At 62.8% G+C, this 22,877-nt stretch overlaps 2 protein-coding genes across 7 annotated transcripts in view; one reads left to right on the plus strand and one right to left on the minus strand.

Annotated features, from left to right (window-relative positions):
• LETM1 (leucine zipper and EF-hand containing transmembrane protein 1) overlaps positions 1-4,834 on the plus strand; it is a 45,226-nt gene extending 40,392 nt beyond the window's left edge. The window contains exons 13-14 of the mRNA XM_050792280.1: positions 368-506; positions 1,702-4,834. Coding sequence (XP_050648237.1) covers positions 368-506; positions 1,702-1,851 — 289 coding nt within the window. The 3' untranslated portion in view covers positions 1,852-4,834. The remainder of the gene's footprint in view (positions 1-367; positions 507-1,701) is intronic.
• Positions 4,835-7,552: 2,718 nt separating this feature from the next.
• FGFR3 (fibroblast growth factor receptor 3) lies at positions 7,553-22,590 on the minus strand. Of its 6 annotated transcripts, none has more exons than XM_050792268.1 (17): positions 22,380-22,590; positions 16,844-17,113; positions 16,556-16,621; positions 14,834-15,003; positions 14,635-14,758; positions 14,355-14,545; positions 12,540-12,684; positions 11,864-12,054; positions 11,416-11,561; positions 10,917-11,038; positions 10,728-10,838; positions 10,454-10,644; positions 10,221-10,343; positions 10,068-10,138; positions 9,713-9,850; positions 9,464-9,569; positions 7,553-9,290 (listed from the first exon to the last, which is right to left on the minus strand). In XM_050792268.1, exons 1-17 carry the CDS (start codon positions 22,486-22,488, stop codon positions 9,144-9,146), a joined length of 2,421 nt encoding a protein of 806 aa, XP_050648225.1. In that variant the 5' UTR covers positions 22,489-22,590; the 3' UTR covers positions 7,553-9,143. The 6 variants fall into 6 exon arrangements, with proteins under 6 accessions (XP_050648225.1, XP_050648224.1, XP_050648223.1 ...); XM_050792267.1 differs by having other exon boundaries at positions 8,430-9,290; positions 11,416-11,564; XM_050792266.1 differs by lacking the exon at positions 12,540-12,684 and adding an exon at positions 13,311-13,461 and having other exon boundaries at positions 8,430-9,290.
• Positions 22,591-22,877: the final 287 nt, after the last annotated feature.

The raw sequence follows: 22,877 nt of genomic DNA on the forward strand, positions 1-22,877 counted from the left end.
TCTTGTCCCTGCTCTTGGAGGCCCTCATCTGCCTAGAGCACCACAGCCTCCATGATCATGAAAGTATTGCCAAGTGGCCACAGGCCTGAGGACCACTGCCCAGCAGCCATGGCCCCGGAGGGGTGGCCACTGAGGGGCAGACATGCCCGTGGAAACCCTGGACCCGGTGGTGTTTCTGTGTTTGTGTCCAGGCTGGCTCTGGGAGCTCTTGGCAGTGTATTCAGGATGGGATCATACCTTGGGGGTTTCCTGGCTCACGTGGAGCTGCCTGTGTCAGTGCTGACCACTTGCAGCCACAGGTGTGGGCAGTGAGGCCCCGTGTAGCAGGACATCTGCCCATGGCCACATGCAGGCTGTGCTCCCACAGGGAGAACGTCATCAGTGTCGCCGAGCTCATCAGTGCCATGAAGCAAGTCAAGCACATTCCTGAAAGCAAGCTCACCAGCCTGGCTGCAGCACTGGATGAAAACAAGGATGGCAAGGTCAACATCGACGACCTTGTCAAGGTGGGCCTCACTGCGGACCGCGCGGGCCAGTTGCCACCTGCTCTGGGGTGGGGCGGGGCAGGGGGACTGTTCATTGCATGCCCGGCACCCTCCTGGGCAGCTACCCCTTCCTGTCGGGTTTGGGTCTGTCGCTGCGACTGCTCCTTTGAGCCACTGCTCTCATTGGAAACATCAGAAGTGAGAAATTACTGAAGTTACAAACTCAAGTGTTGAGACAACAAACGCGCCGAGTGACCACAACGCGCCTCCCTGGACCCCACCCCCAGCTGGTGGCATAGTGGGGGCCGGGGGGCGGCAAACACCTCTCAGGGGCCCCTGAAGCTGAGAGGCAACTGCACAGGGAACCGGGTTGGCGGCTCATAGCCGCCAGGGTCCCCCAAGGCTGAGAGGCGTCTGCATAGGGGAGCCGGGGACCTCTGAGGCTGAGAGGTGTCTGCGTAGGGAAGCCGGGGACCCCCGAGACTGAGAGGCGTCTGCATTCGGGACCCGGGGGGCAGCTCACACCTGCCAGGGGCCACCGAGGCTGAGAGGTGACTGCTGGGCTGAGCTCCCAAGTGCAGCCACTCAGGTTCCAGGGTAACCCGGGAGACCCTGGCCCAAGATCCAGTCTCTGGAGGGAAGGCAGGGCTGTAGCCTGAGTGTGGACGCCAATTTTCCCAATCACTGACATCTCTGAGGGGAAGCTGCCTCGTGGCTCCCAGTGCATGTGTCAGGTTAGTGATTTTCCAGACATCTATCACAAGCGTTGGCTGGTTCAGGTTAGTGATTTTCTAAACGTCTATCAGGAACATTGGCTGATTCCTTGCAGTTCAGTTTGGAAGCAAGGATCCGATATCTACTGCACAGCTGCCCTTCCCTTCCCTGCTGCTCTGGGTGGCAGAATGGGGACAAAGTCCCTGCATGTCACCATACTCTGCCCTGAGAAGCCATGGCCCAGGTTCCCGACCAGAGCAGGAACTGAACCCTGGCAGCCCCATTGTGCTGTCTGCCACCTGCCAAGGCAGCCCCCTGGCTCCTTTGTCCTCCCACTCTCTGAGCCCCTTCCCCAGGGCCTGTGGCCCCCCTTGGGGGAACTGGTGCTCTGAGGACCCAGGGGCCCACAGGCAGCGGTTGCATGCATGCTGCTGCCACCCGCCCCGCCTCACTGTGCTGCAGGGTGCAGCCACTTGAGCCTCTCCCTTTCCCATGTGTGTAGGTGATTGAGCTGGTGGACAAAGAAGATGTTCACATCTCCACCAGCCAGGTGGCCGAGATTGTAGCAACACTGGAAAAAGAGGAGAAGGTGGAGGAGAAGGAGAAGGCCAAAGAGAAGGCAGAGAAGGAGGTCGCAGAGGTGAAGAGCTAGAGCCACCGGCCTGGGCACCCGTCCTTCTGCTGTGCCGCCACCCTGGCGATTGCTTTGTGGTGATTCTTAGTGGCTCATTTAATATTTTGGCTGGAATAAATCAGAGACTTCCATAATCAAGTAAATTTTAATTTTCATCATTCCACGGAGATTTAATCTGTCTGGAATCCTGGAATCCGTCCACAGAATCGTGTCTGGAGCCACACTGTGGTGTGGCTGCCACGGCCTCCTGACTCCAGAGGCGGTCGGGCTAGGCCAAGGCAGGAAGGTGCCCCCCTGCGTGTGGCCTCATGTCTCAGCGTCTGACTGTGCTGCCCTGTCCCCAGGGAGGGGAATAAGGACCACGTGGACTCTGCCCACAGGGAGCTGCCTGCTGTGCCCACCCTCAGAGGCATCAGGAGACACAGCCTGGCCTCCTCAGGGCTGAAGATGCCTCCATTCACCTGTGGACCTTGGTTTCTGGATTTCAACGTCAATAGACCTGGCTTCCTGCACACTTTCAGTTGGATCTGGGTCACTGTGGAGACAGAGGTGTCTGCCATCTCCATGGCCTCTGGAGAGTGACATCTCCCTGCTGGGAGTGCCGGTTCTCACATGCGGTTTCCCTTGTGTATCGGAGCCCTTTCTTGACTTTCTATTTTCCCCAATTCTTTAAGCAGTTGATTGGCGTAGAATTTTCCCACACCGGTCTGCCTGCCCCAAGAGCCGTCTCTGCCCCAAGCGGCGCGACTGACACAGCCCTGGCCATGGGGCTCCCTTGGGTGGTGCTTGGGGTGTGCGCCACGGGGGCTGCAGTGGGTTCGCTGTGTCAGGGATGAGCCTGGCTCAGGGGTTGGCGGAACTCTGAAGCGCATTTGGGGTTCTTTGTAACTTCTGATGGGAGGTTTGAGTCCGGTGCACCCACAGCAGCATGCTCTTCTCACCCCTCACGGTGTTGCAGGCTCAGGTCCCTGGGCTCCTTTAGCAAGCAGACTGGTCAACGAGGCACAAGGATGCGGCACAGGGCATCCCCTGAGGCTTCACGGGCAAAACTCTCAGTGCTTAGGGTTTGCCCTGTGCCCTCTGGGTGGGGCGGCCTCTCAGCACTCGGCAGCATGGTCGGGCTGGCCAGGGCATGGGCAGACTCCTGTGGCCACCTCCACCCTCCTGCCCAGCCAGCTGTGTCACACTCATCTTTTTAACGTCAGGTTGGTTCCTGGCAAAAATGTCCCTCCGGGGGCCTCCAAGCATAGGATTTGGAAGACAGGAACGGCACAGGCAGCCAGGAAAGCAGCTGCACTCAGATGATGCCTTCTCCATTACTTGAAGCTTCTTTTTGTTCGGCCATCAAAGAAACTTGACAAAATAGGAACAGGAGATACTTCTCGATTGTAAAACTTTGTTCAGGGACAGTTGGCTTCCAAAAGCTTTCAGATTTCAATTATTTGAGAAAGAAGTTTGTTTTAGATCCTTAATTAATATTTATGAACTCTCTCACCCTGTGTAAGTAGCCTCGTGTTGGTTTGTCCAAGTGTACTTGCCTTTGAGAAGAAGCCTTGCAGTTGCAAGGTGTGTGCAGACGCCCCTCCTGTGAGCTGTATCCTGGGCCCAGTCAGCTGCCCCGGCTCTCGTCCTCATCCTCACTGCCTCGGCTGAGTGCTGTTGATGTGAACAGCCACTGCCACAGGCAGCCCCTCCCACTGTCCCCTCTGCCCTGGACTCCGCATGGCCCCAGGAAGCCGGCTTGCCCTCCGGGTGCTGCAGGGGCTTGGCAGGTGGGGAAGGCTCTGGTGGGTGCCTTTGGTGGCTTCCGAGACATCAGCCGTGCTCTGATGCAGGCTTGCTCCCTCATCATCCTCTCTCATCGTTCTGTGTGCATTTTTCTCTATGTCCTGACCTTTCTTCTTGCACCTCAAAGTGGTGTCCGGGTGCAAATGTAAGCAGTGGTGGATCCAGAAATAAGAGCTTTGTGTAATAAGGTTCTTAAAACAGTCCTTTCTTACACCTGCCCAGTGCCAGACCGTCAGTCTTGACCTTTTTCAGGAGCTGGGATATCTGTGCCTGGTGAAAATGGAACTGGAATTCCTGACCTGGGAATTCAGTATTTCCTCCTCACTCCAGCTAAACACTCACTTCTTTTTTTTTTTTTTTTTTTTTTTTTTTTTTGAGACGTAGTCTTGCTCTGTCACCCAGGCTGGAGTGCAGTGGTGCGATCTTGGCTCACTGCAACCTCCACCTCCTGGGTTCAAGCAATTCTCCTGCCTCAGCCTCCTGAGTAGCTGGGATTACAGGTACCCGCCACCATGCCTGGCTTTTTTTTTTTTTTTTTTTTTTGAGACAGGGTCTCACTCTATCTCCCAGACTGGAGTGCAGTGGCAGGATCTCAGCTCACTGCAAGCTCCGCCTCCCGGGTTCACGCCATTCTCCTGCCTCAGCCTCCCGAGTAGCTGGGGCTACAGGCGCCCACCAGCACACCCGGCTAATATTTTTTTGTATTTTTAGTAGAGACGGGGTTTCACCGTGTTAGCCAGGATGGTCTCCATCTCCTGACCTCGTGATCCGCTCACCTTTGGCCTCCGAAGTACTGGGATTACGGGCGTGTTTTTGTTAAGAGACGGAGTTTCATCATGTTGGTCAGGCTGGTCTCGAACTCCTGACCTCAGGTGAGCCACCCGTCTCAGCCTCCCAAAGTGCTGGAATTACAGGCGTGAGCTACTGCGCCCAGCCTAAACTCAGTTCTAGCGTAGGGATTCAGGAATTGGGCATACAGCTTCTAGACTCCTTTTGGAATGTCACAATCCAGACTTTTTTTTTTAATGAAGGACAACCTGCAGTGTCTCCCAGTGGGTCCCGGTGCTGGCAGGAGCGTGCTGGCGAGCCGGCTTTGTCTTTGTGTGTCCTTCAGGGGTCCTAGGGCTGACCACCGGAGAGCCCGTCCTGGGCCGTGTTAAGCACCTTTTGTAGAACTCGTATTTTTATTAAAACATCAAATCTGTTCCTGTAACAGTGCAGAGTAATAATATTTCTGAACCGTTGGGCACACAGGAGCTAGTGGAAGCCGGCAGTGCTGTCCACGTGGCTGCAGGGGCTGGGCCTTGGGGTGCGCGTGGCTGCGAGGCCAGTTCCGGAAGGAGCCTCACCATCCCTGGGGTTTTGAGTGCTGGGCCGCCCTCCATGGGTTTAGCCTTTGGCTTCACGCTTCCTGCTCTGCAGGATGGTCTGCAGGGTCAGGAGGCCCACGTTCCCAGGTCCTGTGACAGTGTGAGCTCATGGAACAGTGTGGGACGTTCTCCAGGCCAGTGGCCCTGTCACCTGGTCATGCTCTCCCTGCTCTGGGGACCTCAGTGTCTTCTTGGGAGTATTGGGGTTAGCGGCTGGGACCCTGGCCGAGGTGTCACCCAGGAGGGCCAGCTCTTCCGAAAGACTCCTCAGGCAGCTGAGGGGAAAGGGCGCCAAGTACTGCCCTAAGGAGTCCTGGACGAGGCAGGGCCTTCAGCCTGCAGTCTAGCCCACAGGCAGGGCCCAGACACCCTGAGGGACGTGTGATGGCCTGGGGGCATGGAGGGCAGCCCCCGTCCGGACCTCTGGATGCCTACCTGCCTCAGCGTGGCCCGGCTGCAGGAGTGCGTGGATGGTTCCAGTGCCAGGGTAGCAGCACGGCGTCTTGGCTTCCAACCCTTCTCGGTAGACAGAAGCCATCCCTTAGGTGGCTCTGCCCACACTGGGACCAGGCCCTGTGGGTGCCTCACGGGCTTCTCTGTGGCCCTGGCTGCTGGTTTGTTCACACTGAGGGTCCTCCCTCAGGGCCTCCCTTGACCCTTAGGCCCTTATTGATCAGAGGAAATGATGGACCCACAGCTGGGGTGGGAGGTGCTCATTCATGGGGACAGCAACCCCAAGAGCTATGAACAAACCCGGTGCCCTTGGTGACCCCAGGAGCCACGAGTTGTGTCCTGGAAGCCGGGCCTCCCATGAGACACGTCCCCCTCAGAAAGCCATCAGCAGACAGCAAGGGCGGGGACCCTGCCAGCCTAGAGCATGCCCAGCCACTAGAGGGTACCCTGATGGTGGAGGTTCAGCTGTGCTGACAGCTGGGGTCTCTCATGGGCTCACCTTCTTATGGGACAGGGGGAGGCAGCTGGGGAGCCCCTGGTGGGGCAGCTTCGAGGACTATGCTCTGCCATCTGGGTTCTCTAAGGAAGCGCTCTGAGGAGGAGGAGACTGGCCCACCAGCACCTTCATGGGCCACTGTTCTCCCGGTGGCCCAGCCCTTTGGTCCCCAGCACCCATTCAGGGTCCCACTGTGCCCACCAGAGGTCCACCAGGGCCCTGACTGGAGAAGTGCCTCAAGTTGTAGCAGGGACACTGCCAGCCAGCGCTAGGTGGCGCCCCCGGCCTGCGCTCCGAGCCCCATGCTCTGCCGGCCTGGTGTGACTGCTGTCACTGCCTGCCTGTTGGCCTGGTCGCCCCACTACCCTGCAGGCCTCAGCCTGTGACCTTCAGGCCCATGTAGGCCTCCCCATCCTGCCACTGTCATCTGGCGTCCCATCGTCAGACCTGCCTCCGGGCCCAGCATGGGGTTTCTGGGCAGGTGTGGGCATTAGGGAAAGCCCCTTGTGAGGTCACTGTGCTGCTTCCACCAGGCCTGCGCCCACATGTGCTTCCCTGAATGGGGTTGAGTTAAACCCTTGCCTGCCCAGGAAACGGGGGCCAGGAACACCCCCTGACCTTAAAGGTGAGTTTGGAGCCAGAGTATAGAGTGAAAGTTCATGCAGCCCATGGTTGGGAAACCCTGCTCTCAAGCCAGCAGAGGGGAGGAGAGACAAGGAGGATGGCAGAAGGGACAAGAGCAGCGGGGAGGACAGCAGAGAAGAGGGAGGATGGCAGAGAGGACAGAGGGAGGTGGGGAGGACAGGGGATGGGGGAGGAGAGCAGAGGGAGAGCGGCAGAGGGAGGTGGGGAGGACAGAGGGGATGGGGGAAGAGAGCAGAGGGAGAGCGGCAGAGGTGGGGACAGCACAGATGGGGAGAGCGGAGGGGAGGACAAGAGGGAGGAGAGCAGAGGGGAGGACAACACAGAGGGTGGTGGGGAGTCAGGAGATGGCACTCCTCCAGGAAGCCTTCCCAGACTTGCTCTCACCAGGCTGTCCTCCCACCCTGCTAGGGCTATGAACTTGGGCAAGGGCCCGGTTCCATCTCTGGGTTCTCAGCACCCCCATCAGCACCTCATCTGCCCAAAGGTGCTGTGTCACTGTGGGGGACCCTGATGGAGCCCAAGGCAGTGGGGGCACTAGTTGCCCAGCCTGGGAGGGCAGAGGCTGACCCAGAGAGTGGCCACCTGTGTAGCCCCCGAGGGCCCCAAGAGGGTTTTGCTTACTTTTGGCTCCATGGGGGGGATGCCCAGAAAGCTCCCCAGTTGACTGGGAAGGCGGATGCCAGGGGTGGGGTGATGAGGGAAGGCCTGCCTCACAGCTAGTGGGACAGGACCCTCCCCACCACCACCACCTCAGGAACCCACAAGCTGGGAGCAGCCAGGGCAGTGCACCCCCAGGCACCCTGCTCACTCCCACCAGGGCCCTCCCATAGTCTCCTCGCCCTTGGGGCTCCCAGACCACCAGGGACCTTCGGTGCTGCTGCCAGCATCCACCTGGGACCACCCAGTGGCCAGTGACCCCTCCCTCCCCTATCCCAGAAGAACGGGAGGCAGAAACCTCAGAGCCAGGTTAGGAACCGGGTGTCTTTATTTTTTGCAAAGTTCGTCGCTGGGTTAACAAAATCGCACCTGCAGGTTTGGGTGACACCTCTGGCCACCATGCACCGGGTCTCAAGAAGAGACCACCCTGAGCCATGCCCTGCAGGCAAGCAAGGGACAGCTGCCCAGACTCAGTGCCCAGTAACAGTACAGAACCAACCAACTGAATTCACAGCTTCCCTCCAAGCTTTGACAGGTAGCAGTCCAGGCTATAAAACTCTAGAAGCATTGCGTAAGAAGTGTTAAGTCTACAGCAAATACATCTTGTAAAAACTCAATAAATTATATATATAGATATATATAAACTTGTAACATCTAGTAACATCTGAACCTGCACGCAGGGCCGGCCCCTCCCTGGAAACCATCTCCCCGCCTGGGACACACAGCAATTAGAAGAATTTGTATGAAAATACCAGCTTGCTTTGAAGTCCAAAATATAAATCTCCTAAAGATAAGTCCTATAGAAATCTAATTCTCCTGAAAAAGGAGGACAAAGGAAATAAAATATCCTTACTCATTGGAATCACCTCCAACTATTAACGACCTTTTAGGCTTGGAGGGAATCCTCCAGCTCCGGGGCAGGCTGGATGTACATTCTTGGCTGTCCCTCTACAGGCAGGATAAACCTTCTCGGCTGTTAATAAGTTAAAAATTAAAACTCTCCGCCATGTGGCTGGCTAAATGCTAGAAGTGTTGGGCTGTGGGAACGAGGGTGCCAGGGGCCCATAAATAGCTTTACAAATATACAGGTCCAGTTTTAAAACAAAACTGCAGTGCCAGAAAAGGCCCTGCTCCTCTGCTTGCATGGGTGAGACCCCTGGGGCCTCCCTCCCCGCCCAGGGCCACGCCTGCCTCCTGTGCCCCCAGGGTCGCAGGCCTCCGTTGTACCAGTCTTTTCCTCTTCCATATATTTTATATATATGTATATATACCATATACACAGCATCTATTTATAGAAATGTACACTAGTTTCTGGAATAAACCTTTTGGATAAAAGGTAGAGGCTCCCATCTTCAGGTACCCGTAATTTCAGTCTCTGAGGGGCAGGGTGGGAACTGGGAAAGCCTGGAGGTCGGGGGGCAGTGCCACTAACACCCCCAGGAACAAGGTGCTCGACACGTAGGGCTTCCCTGCAGGCTCAGCTTTGGGTGTGGGAGGGGTTGAGGCCCACCCTGTGATGTCCCGTGGTGCAAAGGCAGAGGCTGGGGCCATGCTGGGCCCAGCTCCCGTGGTCCCACCGGGTGGGCCCACTTACATTCTGCACTGGGTCCCCCCAGAACAAAGGCCCCTTGGTGCTGCAGCACGTCAGGAGGCCGTTGCACAGCAGCAGGGACACCCAGGGTGTACCTCTGCACCTGGAGGCCACGAGATGCACACGCACGCAGACACACACACGGATGTGCGTGCGCACACACACACACACACACACAGATGCACACAGACTGAAGCTTTGTGTAGCTGTCTCTCCATCTGCACTGAGTCTCATGCCGGGGAGTGGCTGTGCACCAGCAGCAGGGTAGGCTGCTAGGGACCCCCTCACATTGTTGGGGACCAGTGGCCCTTCACGTCCGCGAGCCCCCACTGCTGGGTGGGGCCGGGGGCAGCAGGTCGTGGGCAAACACGGAGTCATCCCCTGAGGAGCTGGAGCTCGGGGTGTCCTGGCCGCCGGGGGAGTACTGCTCGAAGGGCGCTGACAGGTCCAGGTACTCCTGCTGGTGGGAGGTGGGGTGAGCGCTGTCCCACAAAGCCCCTCTTCGCACAGCCACCGCTGTGCCCAGGCTGTGCCCCAGAGGGCCTGCCCCACACCTCAGCACTCTGGGAGGCAGGATGGCCGGGGGCAGGGGGGGCATGGGGGTGGCACTAGGCCAGAGCCAGCACTCACATCGGTGGACGTCACAGTGAGGACACGGTCCAGGTCCTCCACCAGCTGCTTGAAGGTGGGCCTCTGGGAGGGCGCAGCATGCCAGCACTCCCGCATGATCATGTACCTGCGGGCAGGGTGCTCAGGTGTGAGCCCCGCCGCCTCCCATCTTATTCGGGAACATCCTGAAGGGCTGCCAGTCCCTACCCCACCCAGCCCTGGAGGGCCTCCCACCCGAGGAGCCAGTGGAGGGCCAGGGATGGCGCTCACAGGTCGTGTGTGCAGTTGGCCGGCTTGTCCATCCGGTGACCCTCCTTCAGCAGCTTGAAGAGCTCCTCCACAGGGATGCCGGGGTACGGAGAGCCCCCCAGCGTGAAGATCTCCCAGAGCAGGACCCCAAAGGACCAGCTGCAGGGGGAGGCGAGGTCAGGCTGTCCTGAGACTCCCAGGACAGACACCTGGGCAGGCACCAGGGGAACAGGCCAGGGCTGCGCTGCTGCCCCAGGGAGGGGTAGAGACCACGCCCAAGAGCCCCAGGGCACAGGCGTGGGGGCTGCAGCTGGGGTCCTGGCTCTGCCCAGTTCCCGCCTCCACCCCTGAAGCCAGGGGTCTGGAGGACACATACACATCACTCTGGTGGGTGTAGACTCGGTCAAACAGGGCCTCAGGCGCCATCCACTTCACGGGCAGCCGGCCCTGGGAGGGGGTGGGAAGGCAGTGTTGGCGCCAGGTGTCCTCCTGGCATGGCCCCCACCCCCCACCCCAGGGCCGGGCTCACGTTGGTTGTCTTCTTGTAGTAGTCAAGGTTGTGCACGTCGCGGGCCAGCCCGAAGTCTGCGATCTTCATCACGTTGTCCTCGGTCACCAGCACATTTCGAGCAGCCAGGTCCCTGTGGATGCACTGGGGAAGGGATGGGAGGCAGGGCTGAAGCCTCTCCACCTCTCCCTGCTGCTCCCAGCATCTAAGGGCAGTGCCCAGCCTGCTCCACCCACACCTGCCACCCTGCTCACCTTCTGGGAGGCGAGGTACTCCATGCCTCGGGCCACCTGGTAGGCACAGGACACCAGGTCCTTGAAGGTGAGCTGCTCCTCAGGCGGCTTGCAGGTGTCGAAGGAGTAGTCCAGGCCCGGGGGCCGCCGCGCCCGCAGAAACTCCCTCAGGTTGCCCTTGGCCGCGTACTCCACCAGCACGTACAGGGGCCCTGGGGGCACGGGCTCCTCAGAGGGGCTGCCAGACCCAGGAGGGCTGCCCACCTGGCACCACCGCCGCTACCACCACACCTACCGCCCTGCGTGCAGGCGCCCAGCAGGTTGATAATGTTCTTGTGTTTCCCAATCATCTTCATCATCTCCATCTCAGACACCAGGTCTGACAGGTCCTTGTCAGTGGCATCATCTGTGCAAGGAGGGAGGGCCTGTGTCAGGCGGCGGCACCCCCAGCCCGGCCCTGCACCCCTGGTCGCCCCCTCCTCACCTTTCAGCATCTTCACGGCTACGGTGACAGGCTTGGCGGCCCGGTCCTTGTCAATGCCGATAGCCTCCGCCATGACCACCTGGCCGAAGCAGCCCTCCCCAAGGGGCTTGCCCAGGGTCAGCCTGGCAGTGGAGGCAGAGGGGCCATGAGCGTGCAAGCTCATCCACTCTCAGCCCACCACGGTCCCCACCCCCGCCTGGCCCAGCCCTTGAGGCCCAGAGCCACCACCTCCAGGAAGCCCTCCATGCTCCCCCTACAGCCTGCTCGTAAGGATGAAGAGTGTCACCTACGGCCTCCTGCCCTTGCTGCCCCTCCAAATACGGCACCTTGAAACACTGCCATGCACCCCTCCCAGGAGCATCTCCACAGAGCCCCAGCCACACCCAACATCCACCACATCCCTGATGGCCCCTAAACGCAGCCAGGCCTCTGCCTGGCAGCTGTGTCACCCCCACCACCGAGCCCCCTACAGCCCACGCCAGCCCTCAGCACCACTGACCGGGCCCGAGACAGCTCCCATTTGGGGTCAGCAGGCAGCTCAAGCTCGGAGACATTGGCCAGCGTGGGACCCTCCCCTGAGGACAGCCTTGCGATGCGCACCAGCGGTGTGTTGGAGCTCATGGACGCGTTGGACTCCAGGGACACCTGCTTGGGTCAGCAGGGGCAGGTTGGCGCCGTGTGGGCGATGGGGCGTGGAGGTACAGCTGGGGGTCAGTGCTGGGCCGGAAGCGGGGGCATTCTGACTTCCACCAGCATTGAATGAAGATTTTTAGAATGTTTTGTGTCCCAAAGTACCCTGGGCTCTACATGGTGACCAAAGACAAGGAGAGGTGAGCCCGCCTGGCTGCAGAGAGGGCTCGCACAGCCAAGGACCAGCGTGGGCCGAGGGGGACTCCGGGAGGCCCGGCGGGCAGGCAGCTCGGAACCTGGTATCTACTTTCTGTTACCTGTCGCTTGAGTGGGAAGCGGGAGATCTTGTGCACGGTGGGGGAGCCCAGGCCTTTCTTGGGGGTGCTGCGCAGGCGGCAGAGCGTCACAGCCGCCACCACCAGGATGAACAGGAAGAAGCCCACCCCGTAGCTGAGGATGCCTGCGTACACACTGCCCGCCTCGTCAGCCTCCACCAGCTCCTCCTCAGCTGCAAAGACACGGACATTGAGGCCTGGCCTGGCCCCCACCCCGGGCCCCCATGGATGCCCCTGGCTCAGAGCTGCAGGCACCACTGGGAGCGGGAGGGGGCTCAGAACCTCAGCACCCGCCTTGTCTGGAAGGTCTTGCGGTCAGTAACTCGGGTGAGTCTGGAGGGCCAGACCCTGGAGAGGAGGAGCCCAGCAGAGCCAGCCAGTCCCACACCGCCACCAGGCGCCCAGGAGACACCAGAGCCGCAGGAGGGGCCTTTGGGGACCCAGACGGGAAGGGGGCTCGAGGGGGCTGATGGGGCCCCTCTGGGACCAGGACCGGGCCAGGCCAACGTTGTCCCCACACCGGGCACAGGGCCAGTGTGAGGGCTCAAGGAGCAGGGCAGCCATAAGCTACAGGATTCCCGTCCGTCCTGGCGGCTGTGGCATGTCCCGAGCCAGCGTCCCCGAGACAGTGCGGAGCAGCAGCAGCAGAAGCCGGTACCTGGCAGCACCACGAGCCACGCAGAGTGATGGGAAAACCCAATAGAATTGCCCGCCAGGCAGGTGTACTCCCCGGCGTCCTCAAAGGTGACGTTGTGCAAGGACAGAACCTCTAGCTCCTTGTCGGTGGTATTAGCGCCCGCCGTCTACAAAGAGAGAGCAGAGCGATAGGCGAGCGCCAGCACCGCCCTGCGGGCACCGCACAGAGTCCACACGGCAGGATCCAGCCGCTGCAAGGAAAACGCCGCCACCACCAACTCCTCAGCCACCGCCAACTTGGTCACCGCCACGCGGCCGAGGGCCCTCCGCCTGGTGCACCGGTACCGAGCCCGAAGCCAGGCCCCTCCACCGGCGAGTCCTCTGTCCCAGGTGAGCGGCAGGCGGGCAGGCAGCATGCGGGTTAGCGCAGAGCCGGGCGGGTGCAGGTGGAGGATGGACACACGGACACACAGGCTGCGGAAGCGAGCAGGCAGCGGGCGGGGGCGGAGAGGCGGAAGGGGGCGCTCACAGACGGCACGGAGCCGGCCCGGTGGGCACCGGGCACCTCCTGTGCGGGGCGCAGGCGTGCGGGAAGGGTCGGCGCAGACCACAGGGCTCGAAGCGGACGGTCACCGTGGAGGCTGGAGCTGCCAGCCTTGCCCAGGCGGCCACGAGCGGAGCGCGAGCCGGGGGCGGGAGCGAGCAGGGCTGGGCGTGCGGGGCGTGCAGGGCGCGCGGCCAGGGCCTTGGAGCTGGAGCTCTTGTGCCGGCCGGCATGGGACAGAGTCGTTACCTGCTCGGGGCCCGTGAACGCTCAGCCAAAAGGCCTTCTCGGCCACGCCTATGAAATTGGTGGCTCGACAGAGGTACTCGCCCCCGTCCCGCTCCGACACATTGGCCAGGCGGAGGCGCACGTCGGCCTCCACACTCTCACTGATCCAGGACTGCGGGGACAAGAGACCCGGCTCAGGCACGCCCCTGAGGCAGCCCCGCCGGGCACGAGGCAGAATATGGGAGACCCCCAAGGTACAGACGGAGGCTGGGCTGCGTCAGCCCCGAAGGCTGCCTGGAGGAGGCGTGGAGGCACTTCACGGTGGCTGTGGTTCCACAGGATGCACGTCTCTGCCTCCACCCCAACAACCCAGCCCAGACCCTCAGACAGCCCCTGGTCGCTGGCCTGGCCTGCCCTCCCCGGGGCTCTTGCAGAACCTGGGCCCTGGACAGGGCCGGAGGTGGCCTCTCTCTGGGCAGGGTCTGGACTCCACCCTCGCCCTGGGCCTGCTCCCCGCCCCCATCAGACCGTCTTCTCTCTGAACAGATGTTTCTCTTTGGGCTTTGAGTGTCGCAACTGTCCCAATTCAGTGGCCCCCACCCGGCAGCCGTGGGAACAGAGCTAAGGGCTCCGGGAGGCAGGCAGACAGTAAGCTCGGGCCCCAATGCACACAGCTGACGACTGCCAATTGGCCAAGTCGGGGCTCGGCCACTGCCTCTGAGGTCCAGAGGGGGCCTGGCGGGCTTGGCCACTGCCCTCCTGTCCTGGGGCACCACTGCTGCCCGAGTCACACCCACCCCCGAGAGGCCCCTGTGGGCAGCTCCATGTCAGGGATTCAGTGGCCGAGGCTGGCCCTCTGCAGACACAGAAACAGCTCCCACCGCAGCTGCCTGTGGCTCGAGGTGTGGGGTGGCTGAGACTCGGCCCCACGAGCACCCCCACAGCTTCTTCCCCCGAAGCTCCAACCCCTAATCCCCAATCCTCACGCAACCCCCAGCCATGGGGCACCCTTGGGGCCAGCCCAGGAGCCCGAGCCGCAGCACCCATGAGCACACAGTGGCCCACCTTGAGCACGGTGACGTAGGGTGTGCCGTCGGGGCCCACCTTGCTGCCATTCACCTCCACGTGCTTGAGCCACTGGATGTGGGGCTGCGCATCACTGTACACCTTGCAGTGAAACTCCACATCGCTGCCCAGCACCGCCGTCTGGTTGGCCGGCAGCCCCGCCTGCAGGATGGGCCGGTGCGGGGAGCGCTCTGTGGGGGCAGATGATGCTCAGGGGCCACCCCTCCCTCACCGCTGCCACCACTGCGGGCCCAGACCCATGCCAGCCCAAGGCCCTCACCCAGCACGTCCAGCGTGTATGTCTGCCGGATGCTGCCAAACTTGTTCTCCACCACGCAAGTGTAGTTGCCGCGGTCCGAGGGCACCACACTTTCCATGACCAGGCTCCACTGCTGGTGCCGAAGCTGCAGCGGGGCACAAGTGAGTGGAGGCAGCAACCACCGCGCCTGCCAGGCCCAGAGCCACCCTGCCGCGCCCACCTTGATGCCTCCAATGCGGTGCTCGCCGCGGAACTCCTTGCCATTCTTCAGCCAGGAGATGGAGGGAGTGGGGTTGCCAGCAGCCGGGCAGCGGAAGCGGACGGTGTTGGCGGCCGGCACAGCCAGCAGCTTCTTGTCCATCCGCTCGGGCCGAGTCCAGTAAGGGGCCCCTGCTGGCCGAGGTGCACGTGAAGGCCATGACCCGAGTGGGAGCAGAGGCCCCTCTGAACAACCTCCTTCCCAAAGCTGCCCCTGCCCACCCCCAGTCTCAGTTTCCCCTCCTGTGTAGGAAGAGGGTGGGATGAGGCTCCCAGGAGCCTCCACACCACGTTCCCATCCCAGGGCTTTCTCAGAGCTGGGCCATGTTTCCCCTTCCCTTCCCTCCAGGATGCTCTGCCTGGACCTGTGAAGTTGCGGGGCACAGGGCGTTGTCCAGGGGAGCCCACCCGCCCAGAGAGGTTTGCCAGGGGCCAGGCCCACCAACGGGGAGACTGAGGACCAAGGGGGCAGCCTGATGTAGTGGACAAGCCAGGACCTGAGAGCAGTTTATCGGGAGAGGAGCCCAGTCACCTGCAGAGCCAGGAGCCTTGGAGGCAGCTGTGCAGCATGGGCCCACAGGAATCAGAGACCCTACACCACCCTCTGCAGAGCTCCGAGTCTGACGGGCACCCAGGCCCTGCCTCCTCCCACCTCGATGTCCAGGGCTCCCACCACCCCTCCCTCACAGCCCAACTGGTTTTTCTCCTTCCTCAGGGCTGGGACTGCCTTCCTGCCAGGACTCCGGGCAAGGCTGAGCTGGCATCCCCCAGGAGGGGAGCAGTCCTCCTCTCAGTGACCTCACGGCCAGCCCCCTCCGGGGACACACCCATCAGGGGCACTGAGGCCCAGCAAGAAGCAGCGTGGACACGGGCTGGAAAGAGGCACCCCAGGGTGCTGAGCTCCCTCCCAGGCCTCCTGGAAACCCCCAGGGTGAGTTCCCCCAGTTCAGTTTATCTCATGGACTCAGCCTCCCCTCCTCACCTGCTCACGCCACTGGCCCAGGGACCCGGCCCACACACCATCAGCCTGCAAGTCGTGACTGCCCCCCACGTCTGTGCCATGGTGACCCTCCCTGCACGCACTCACCTCAGAGTCCCTCCAAAACCAGAAGTCCCACCTCCCCGCTCTACAACTTGGCAAAGTCCACCTGCCAGTGTTCCAGGCCGGGACACCAGGCATCGTCCCCGACAGCTCTCCCACAGCTGCAGCCCACCCACCAGCCACCCTCCTGCCAGCCACCCTGCCCGCCACTGGTTGTGGTAGGTGCCTCCGGCTGGCGCCCTCACCCTGGGTCCATCCACCCGATGGCAGCCACCTGAGCGCCCTGCCGTGCTACGCTCATACCTACAGTGTCCACCTCGCCTATGGCCAACACCAGAGCTCCACAGGCCAGCCCTGGCCTCCTCCTGCTCCTAGAACCCCTAGGGCCCTGTGCCTCAGTCTCCCCATCAGCAACACGGGTGTCCCCGTGCACCACAACTCTGCCACCAGGGAGCCAGGGTCGGGCATCTAGAGCCATGTCAGTGGCTCAGCCCCTCCTGCATCCTGAGGGGACTGGACCTTTGGGGTAACCCCAGGGAGGTTGTCCCAGGGCCTTAGGCCCTTAGCTGCCTGTGGAGGGCAGGGCTTGGCAGTGGCAGCAGGCCCCACCGTGGCCGGCCTGATCCTGGACCCTGCTCCCACCTGTGTCCACACCTGTGTCCTCAGCCTCGTCCTCTCCGTCTTCGTCATCTCCCGAGGATGGAGCATCTGCAAGGCAGAGACGGCCATGTCCAATGCCCAACCTGCCCCAGGAGGCCCCCAGGTGCCCCTCCAGGTGAGGAAGAGTCCCCCATTTGGGCAACACTTCTTGGGGGTGCCCTCCTCTCCACTAATGACCAGAGAGACCCCCAGCCGCTCCTGACCCACACAGGGACTCAGGGAGCCCGGCACTCGGTTCATTTCTGTAGCTGGCGTGGCCCCAGAGCTCACCTGTCACCCGCACACTGAAGTGGCACAGTATGCGCTGTGTGAGCCGCTGCCGGCAGCTGTAGGCCCCAGAGTCCTCGTGGGAGGCATTCAGCACCTGCAGCCGCTGGGGCCCCACCAGGACACGCTCCGAGGGCACCAGCCCTGCGCCATCCTTGACCCAGACAGTGGGCCCCATGGGACCACCCCCGGGCGGGGGACAGCTCAGCTCCACAGCGTCCCCGCTGCCGAAGACCAACTGCTCCTGCTGGCTGGGCTCCGGGCCGGACACTTCTGCGGGCAAGATGGGCGACCATGAGGCAGGCACCCCCAAACCTGGCACCGTTTACAGACACAGCAGTGGAGGCCTCAGCCGCCCTGAGTGAGGAAGGCTCTGACCCAGATCCAGGGTCCCACCAGACCAGGGGCTGGAAACCGTGCCCCGAAAGGGCCAGAGGTCTCTATCTTCTGCTTTGCCAACCAGTCTCTGTCCCAAGGACTCCGGTCTGCCTTGGTGTGGCAGCCGCCTTCCCCACACAACCTGCAGCCAGCCCCACGGCGGTGCCCCCACAACGCTTCATTCATGGACACGGAGAATTCAAATCTCAAAGTGTCACAAAGTGAGACTCTTCGTTCTTTTGATTTGCTCAACTGCTTGAAAACATAAAATCCCTGCTTGTCTCACAGGCGGCACCACAATGGGCAGGTGCTGGGGGCAAAGGGGACAGGCTGCCCTTCGCTGGCCTTCGGCTGAAATGGAGCTCGGAGGATACTGAGCTCGACAGAGGTACTTGACAGAGGTACCACGACAGAGGTACCACGACAGAGGTACCACGACAGGGTTGGTCGCCCAGCCCCCTCGTGGTGCAGATTCACCCCAGGAGGGGCCCGTCCCTCTCAGCAGCCCCCACACCCCATATGGGCCTGAAGAGCAGTTCCGATGGACAGCCAGGGAACAGAACAGGCGAGGAGGAGGAGGTGCAGGGTCACGTGGCCATATGGACGGATCTGGGGGGCAATGCACAGGTTCACCGGGCAGAGCACAGGCCGGGGCAGCGCAAGGGGGCTGGGGCGGGGGTGAGGGCTCCCTGGGGCGGACAAGGTTCTGTAGCCTGCAGTTCCTATGGAAGCTCCACACAGCAGTCATGACAGAAAACACACCGAGAAGAGCAAAGTACGAACACGTCGCTGGGTCTGGCCAGGGGGGTCTCACAGGCCGGGGACTGGGGAGGCCCAGGTGGGCCCTCAAGGGGGCCTGGTGGTGGGGTCCTGCTGCCTGCAGGGGGACAGGGGCCCCCTCACAGATGAGGACCAGGCTGGGGGCAGGAAGCTGTGAGAGCCACAGAGCAGGTCAGCAGCCCCAATCCCTCCCTGGGAGCTGAGATGCTGGGATTGGGGCTCACCCACAGGGGCAAACGTGCAGGCGGCCCCTGGGTCCCTCCCCAGCAGCTTCCCAGCTCCCCGGAGCCACCAAAGCCTGTGACCCAAGGACACACCACGGGCAGGGCTGGGGGGACCATCACCCCTAGGCTTCCCTGCCAGGGCCAGACAATGCGTGCAGGCGGGAGGCCTGGGCTTGGGGCCGGGACGGGGGTGGGTGGTCCCCCAGGCAGCCTCCCTCTTCAGACCCAGCTGGGCGGGTTGCGCCATCACTTGTCATTCTGCAGACGCGTGGCCTAGATTCGGGGACCCAGCTGCCCACTCTGGCCACACCAGTCCCTGACTGCCTGGCCAGGCCCTATTCTCCCCAACCCACCTAATCCAGCCACACACGCCCAGTGCCCAGCGTGACCCTGCCAGCCAGAAGGGCCCACACTCATCCCCTGAAGCATCACGGGAGCCCTCACCCCACAGGGACCCACAGCTCAAAGACTGCCCCTGCAGGGACCCTGCAGCCAGGGGGGCTCCCGGCCTGACCTCCAGCCCTCCAGTTCTGGCCAGTGTCTTGTGGGGACCACCCAGAGCTGGGAGCTGCTCGAGGCCCCCCAGAAGGCCGAGAACAGGCTGGTCATGGCAGCCTCAGCTGCAGGCCCTGGCCCAAGGGCAACAGCCGGTTGGTTCCGGTTTGGTCTGAGTGGAGACAACAGGTCAAGCCATCCACACAAGTATTCGCTTCAGCCTGGTCCAGCGCGGGGGAATGGGGGACAGAGCAGCCCCAGGCCAGCCACACCGGTGGCCATCTGCCCGTGTGTGGTGGGGAGGGTGGAGCCCTGACTGCTCCCCTGCTGCCTGCCTACTAGGTGCCAACAGAGGCCAGGGCACCCCAGCAGAGGCTGGGTGGGGAACACCAGGTGAAGGACGCTGTGACACAAGGCATGAGTGGCCACTGTGAGCTCAAGGTCTGACCCCCCTGGGGAGTCAGCAGTTGGGTGGAGCCCCCATACCCCACCCAGCTGCCAGGCATGGGAGAGCTTTAGCCTCCCAGCAGCCCCAGGAAAGGTTTTCTTTCTTGATCAACAAAAGGGAGGCCCCACTGACACCACACAGACACTGGTGCCCAAACACATCGCAGACAAAACTCCTGCTGTACCCAAGGCGGGGTAGCCCCCCTTTCTATGGATCCCACAACACGTGCTCCTGCAGGCGCCCCAACCCCACACAGTGCCAACCTCTACTTGGGCTCCACATGCCAACAACGGCCCTCTGCTGTGTGCCAGAGGGGCTGTGCTGGACCTGGGGGATGTTTCCTAGTCCCAGAGACTCTGCCACTCACTGGTCATGTACCTCAGTTTCCCCCATTGTGGCACAATGTGAAAATCCCACCCCACAGGCCCAGGAGCTCAGGGAAGGCACCACACCCTGTTGGGTGCCTGGAGAAGTGAGAGTGTGGGTGAGAGGCGCTCCCTGCCCTGGGTCTCTTGCCCCAGGACTGATGACCGTTAGGCCAGGGTGCTGGGGACGGCTAAACTCTGGCCTGGGGAACCTTCCTCCAGGTTCCAGGTCTCTGCAGTGGAGGCCCAGTGCATGTGAAGGAGCATGGGTGAGAGGGTGGGGGAGGCTTGCTCCATCATAAGCCCCTTGGTTGACCCCAGAGAACAAGGAGCAAATTCAGACTCACTTCCAGAGCTGGCTGCCCCAGGGGTTTATTTGGGTTTTGGGGTGAGATGAGGGCTTAGGGTCAGGGAACAACACGTTTTGGTTTTGGATGCACATGAAGTTCTCTGCAGCTCTCTGGGGGACAGGAGGTATTGCCAGGCAGGGGCCATAAAATAGCCTAAGAGGAGGAAGCCTCCAAAAGTCCAGCCTCCCTGTCTCCCCACCTGGAGACATTCCTCTTCAGAGTTTCACAATAAAGTCAGGAAAAAAGGAATCTGGGGGCTGGGCAGGCTAAAGAGGGCTTGCCAGGGTTATCCGGCCTAATCCTTCAAACAGCCTGCCATTATCGGTTCTCTTGGACAGGTGAGGAAACTGAGGTTCGAAGAGGGCACCTGAGCCTGGGCTGGCAGTCTGGAGGTCCAGGCCAACCCCTTACCCCACCAAAGGTGGCTCCACTCCCAGCTCATTCACTCCTCAGTCACTCAGGTGAGGGCTGCCTGCCTCCCTAGATGGGGTGACTTTGGACCCCCCTCCTCCAGGAGACCCCCAAGCCCCTGGACTCCCACCCAAGCTCAGCTGTAACAAGGGGTGCCCCATTCTCAGTTCCAGCTCCAAGTACCTGAGAGCTGGGGGGCTGGGGGGTGAGTAACGAGGGGTTCCTAGGCTCACACAAGGACCTGGAGGCCACGCTCAGCCCAGGTTAATGAACCACCCAGAGGCCCACGCGGCTCAAAGTCCAGCCCGGCAGAGGAGGGGTGGGGGAGGATTCAGTCAGCACCTTCAGGAAAGACCCTGCACCCCGAGACCCCTGCTGGGGGGTGTGGCGCTGTGGGAGAGCCGACCTTGTCTTCCTCCCTGCACCCTGGGGGGGTCCCCCTAGGCTCCAACCAGGAACACAGCCCTCTGGGGAGATGGCGGCTGTCCTGGCAGGGCCTGGGGTGGCCAGGGCAGTCCAGGGGCCAAAACCTTCCCCACCGCCCTTGACCACTGCCAGCCAAGGCTCCACAATTTATGTTCCCAGGCAAGCGCCAGCCTAGACCTCAGTCCATTTCACGAGGTCTTTGTATTTTTACTGCCCGGCCCATCTTGTTAAGGAACCGGATTAAGTTTATTGACCGATCAACTCACTACCTGTTTCACCAGCTCCAGTGCGGGCGGGGTCGCCGCCCCAAGGCGGGAGGCGGGGCGTTCCAGGGGCGAGTAGGGGAGGCCCCGCGCGCCCGCCGGGGATCCGGGAGAGGCTCCGTAGCCTGGCCGCCGCCCCTCCCCGGGGCTGGCTGACATTCCCGGGCCGCAGGGAGTAATATCTTTATCTGAATGAGAATACGAAAGCCAGGCTCCCCCCGCGGCCGCCCCTCCCGCACCCCTGGAAGCGGGGCCGCCCGAGCAGGCGCTAAAAGCGCGCGCTGACCTCCCGACGGCCCCTGTCACGCCGCTGAATGACACGCACATTCAAGCGCCGGGCCACTTTCATTCATAAAAAAAATGACATTGTTCCGGGAGGCTGCAGCCGCCGCCGGAGAAAGGGGCGCGGGGGCGCGGGCGGGGCGGCCGCCATCTGCCTCGGCCCTCCCGGCGCCCTCCCCGGCCCGCCGCGCCCGCAGCCGCTCACACCTCCCCGCGAGCCGCCGCGCCGCCATCAATGCGCGGTCTGTGGCCGCGCCGAGGTACAAAGGAGCGGCTGTTCGGGCCTGGGCCCGGGTGGGGCGCGAACTCACCGGGCCAGGGCCTCCCTCCGCGCGGCCGCCGGGCTGGGCTGTGCGCGCCCCCTTCGCCCGCCCGGAGCCGGCAGCGTGTACGGGGCGGCGGCAGCGGAGCTCTCGGCCCGACCCGCGAGGAACCGCGGCGCGCGTGCAGGGCGGGCCGGGCGCCCCTTCCCCTCACCTCCCTTCAGACCCTTGACGTCCCGCAGGACCTGGACCGCCAGCCCGGTCTAGGGCCCGCGACGCTGGGACACGCGCTCCTCGCTCGCCTGGAGCTCGGCGCGCACCCACGGGGAAGCGCCCTCAGCCCCCAGGCACTGGCAGGGTCGGCAGCGGGGGCGCTGGAGGCTGCAGCCTCGTCCGGCGGGCAGGGGCCGGGCTTCGCTGACGCGCACACCCACCCTCTGAAGTCCGGCCTCTCCCCTTGGCCGAAGCTTGCCACAAACTGGGGCCCGGGGGAGGGGGACGCCAACAATGGGAACTTTCCGTCTGCGCAGAACCCGAAGAACAGCGGGAATCGTGGAAATGGGGAAACCCGCGCCCTCCCGACAGGCCAGGGCTGGGGAGCCGCAGGGGATGGGGCTGCGGCCTGGCTCCCCGTGGCGGCCTCGCATTTGGGGGGTACCTGCGGCTCCAGGCGCCCCACAAGTCGCCGCGCTACCGCTGGCCGCGCTCTCCGGGAAGGAGGCAGCGGAATCCGGGCGCTGACCCCGGGGCGTCACTCACACCCGGAGTTCCCTCCGACCTGGGGCCGGTTCCCGTCCCCAACGCCTCTGCCCGCACGGGCCGGCCCCTCCCGTGCCCAGTGGGTCCCTTCTTACCTGCCACTCGCCCCACGACGCGCTGCTCCGTCCCCAAGGACTCCGAGGAGGCGCCGGCCACGATGGCCACTGCCACGCAGAGCGCGAGGGCGCAGGCAGGGGCGCCCATGGCGGGGGCGGGGGCCGCGGCGTCCTCAGGCGGCGCACGCGGGCATGCTGCCCCCCACGGCCCGGCGCGGGCACCGGCGGGAGGCGGGCGCCGCTTGGGAAACTGCGGGAGGAGGAGGGCAGCTCGTTAGCGGCGCGGGTAGGGACGAAAGCGGCGGTGGCCGGCTCCTGCGCCCCGACCCCTCCGACCCCCAGCCGCCCCGCCCGCCCCCGCCGCCGCCCAGAGCTCCCGGGCCGCCTGGCGCCGGCCGCCTCCTCCCCGCCGCGGTTCCTCCCTCCTCCCCCTTCCCTCCCTGGCTGCTGCAGAGCCCTCCCAGGGCGGCGGCGGCGGCGGCAAACTTTCCGGAACGGGAAGCCCGCGCCCCGGCCCGGCCCGCCGCAGGGACTGCT

This window comes from Macaca thibetana, chromosome 5, assembly GCF_024542745.1.
Source record: "Macaca thibetana thibetana isolate TM-01 chromosome 5, ASM2454274v1, whole genome shotgun sequence".
Lineage (NCBI taxonomy): Eukaryota > Metazoa > Chordata > Mammalia > Primates > Cercopithecidae > Macaca > Macaca thibetana.

Bases quoted from the DNA above. Each gene is read 5' to 3' on its own strand.
- FGFR3 (XM_050792265.1), bottom strand. From the start codon at position 22,488: ATGGGCGCCCCTGCCTGCGCCCTCGCGCTCTGCGTGGCAGTGGCCATC. The intron at 17,114-22,379 runs GTAAGAAGGGAC...TCTTGCCCGCAG, and splicing joins CGTCGTGGGGCGAGTGGCAG to AAGTGTCCGGCCCGGAGCCC. The intron at 11,565-11,863 runs GTAACAGAAAGT...TGCTGACCCAAG, and splicing joins GCTTCCCACTCAAGCGACAG to CAGGTGTCCCTGGAGTCCAA.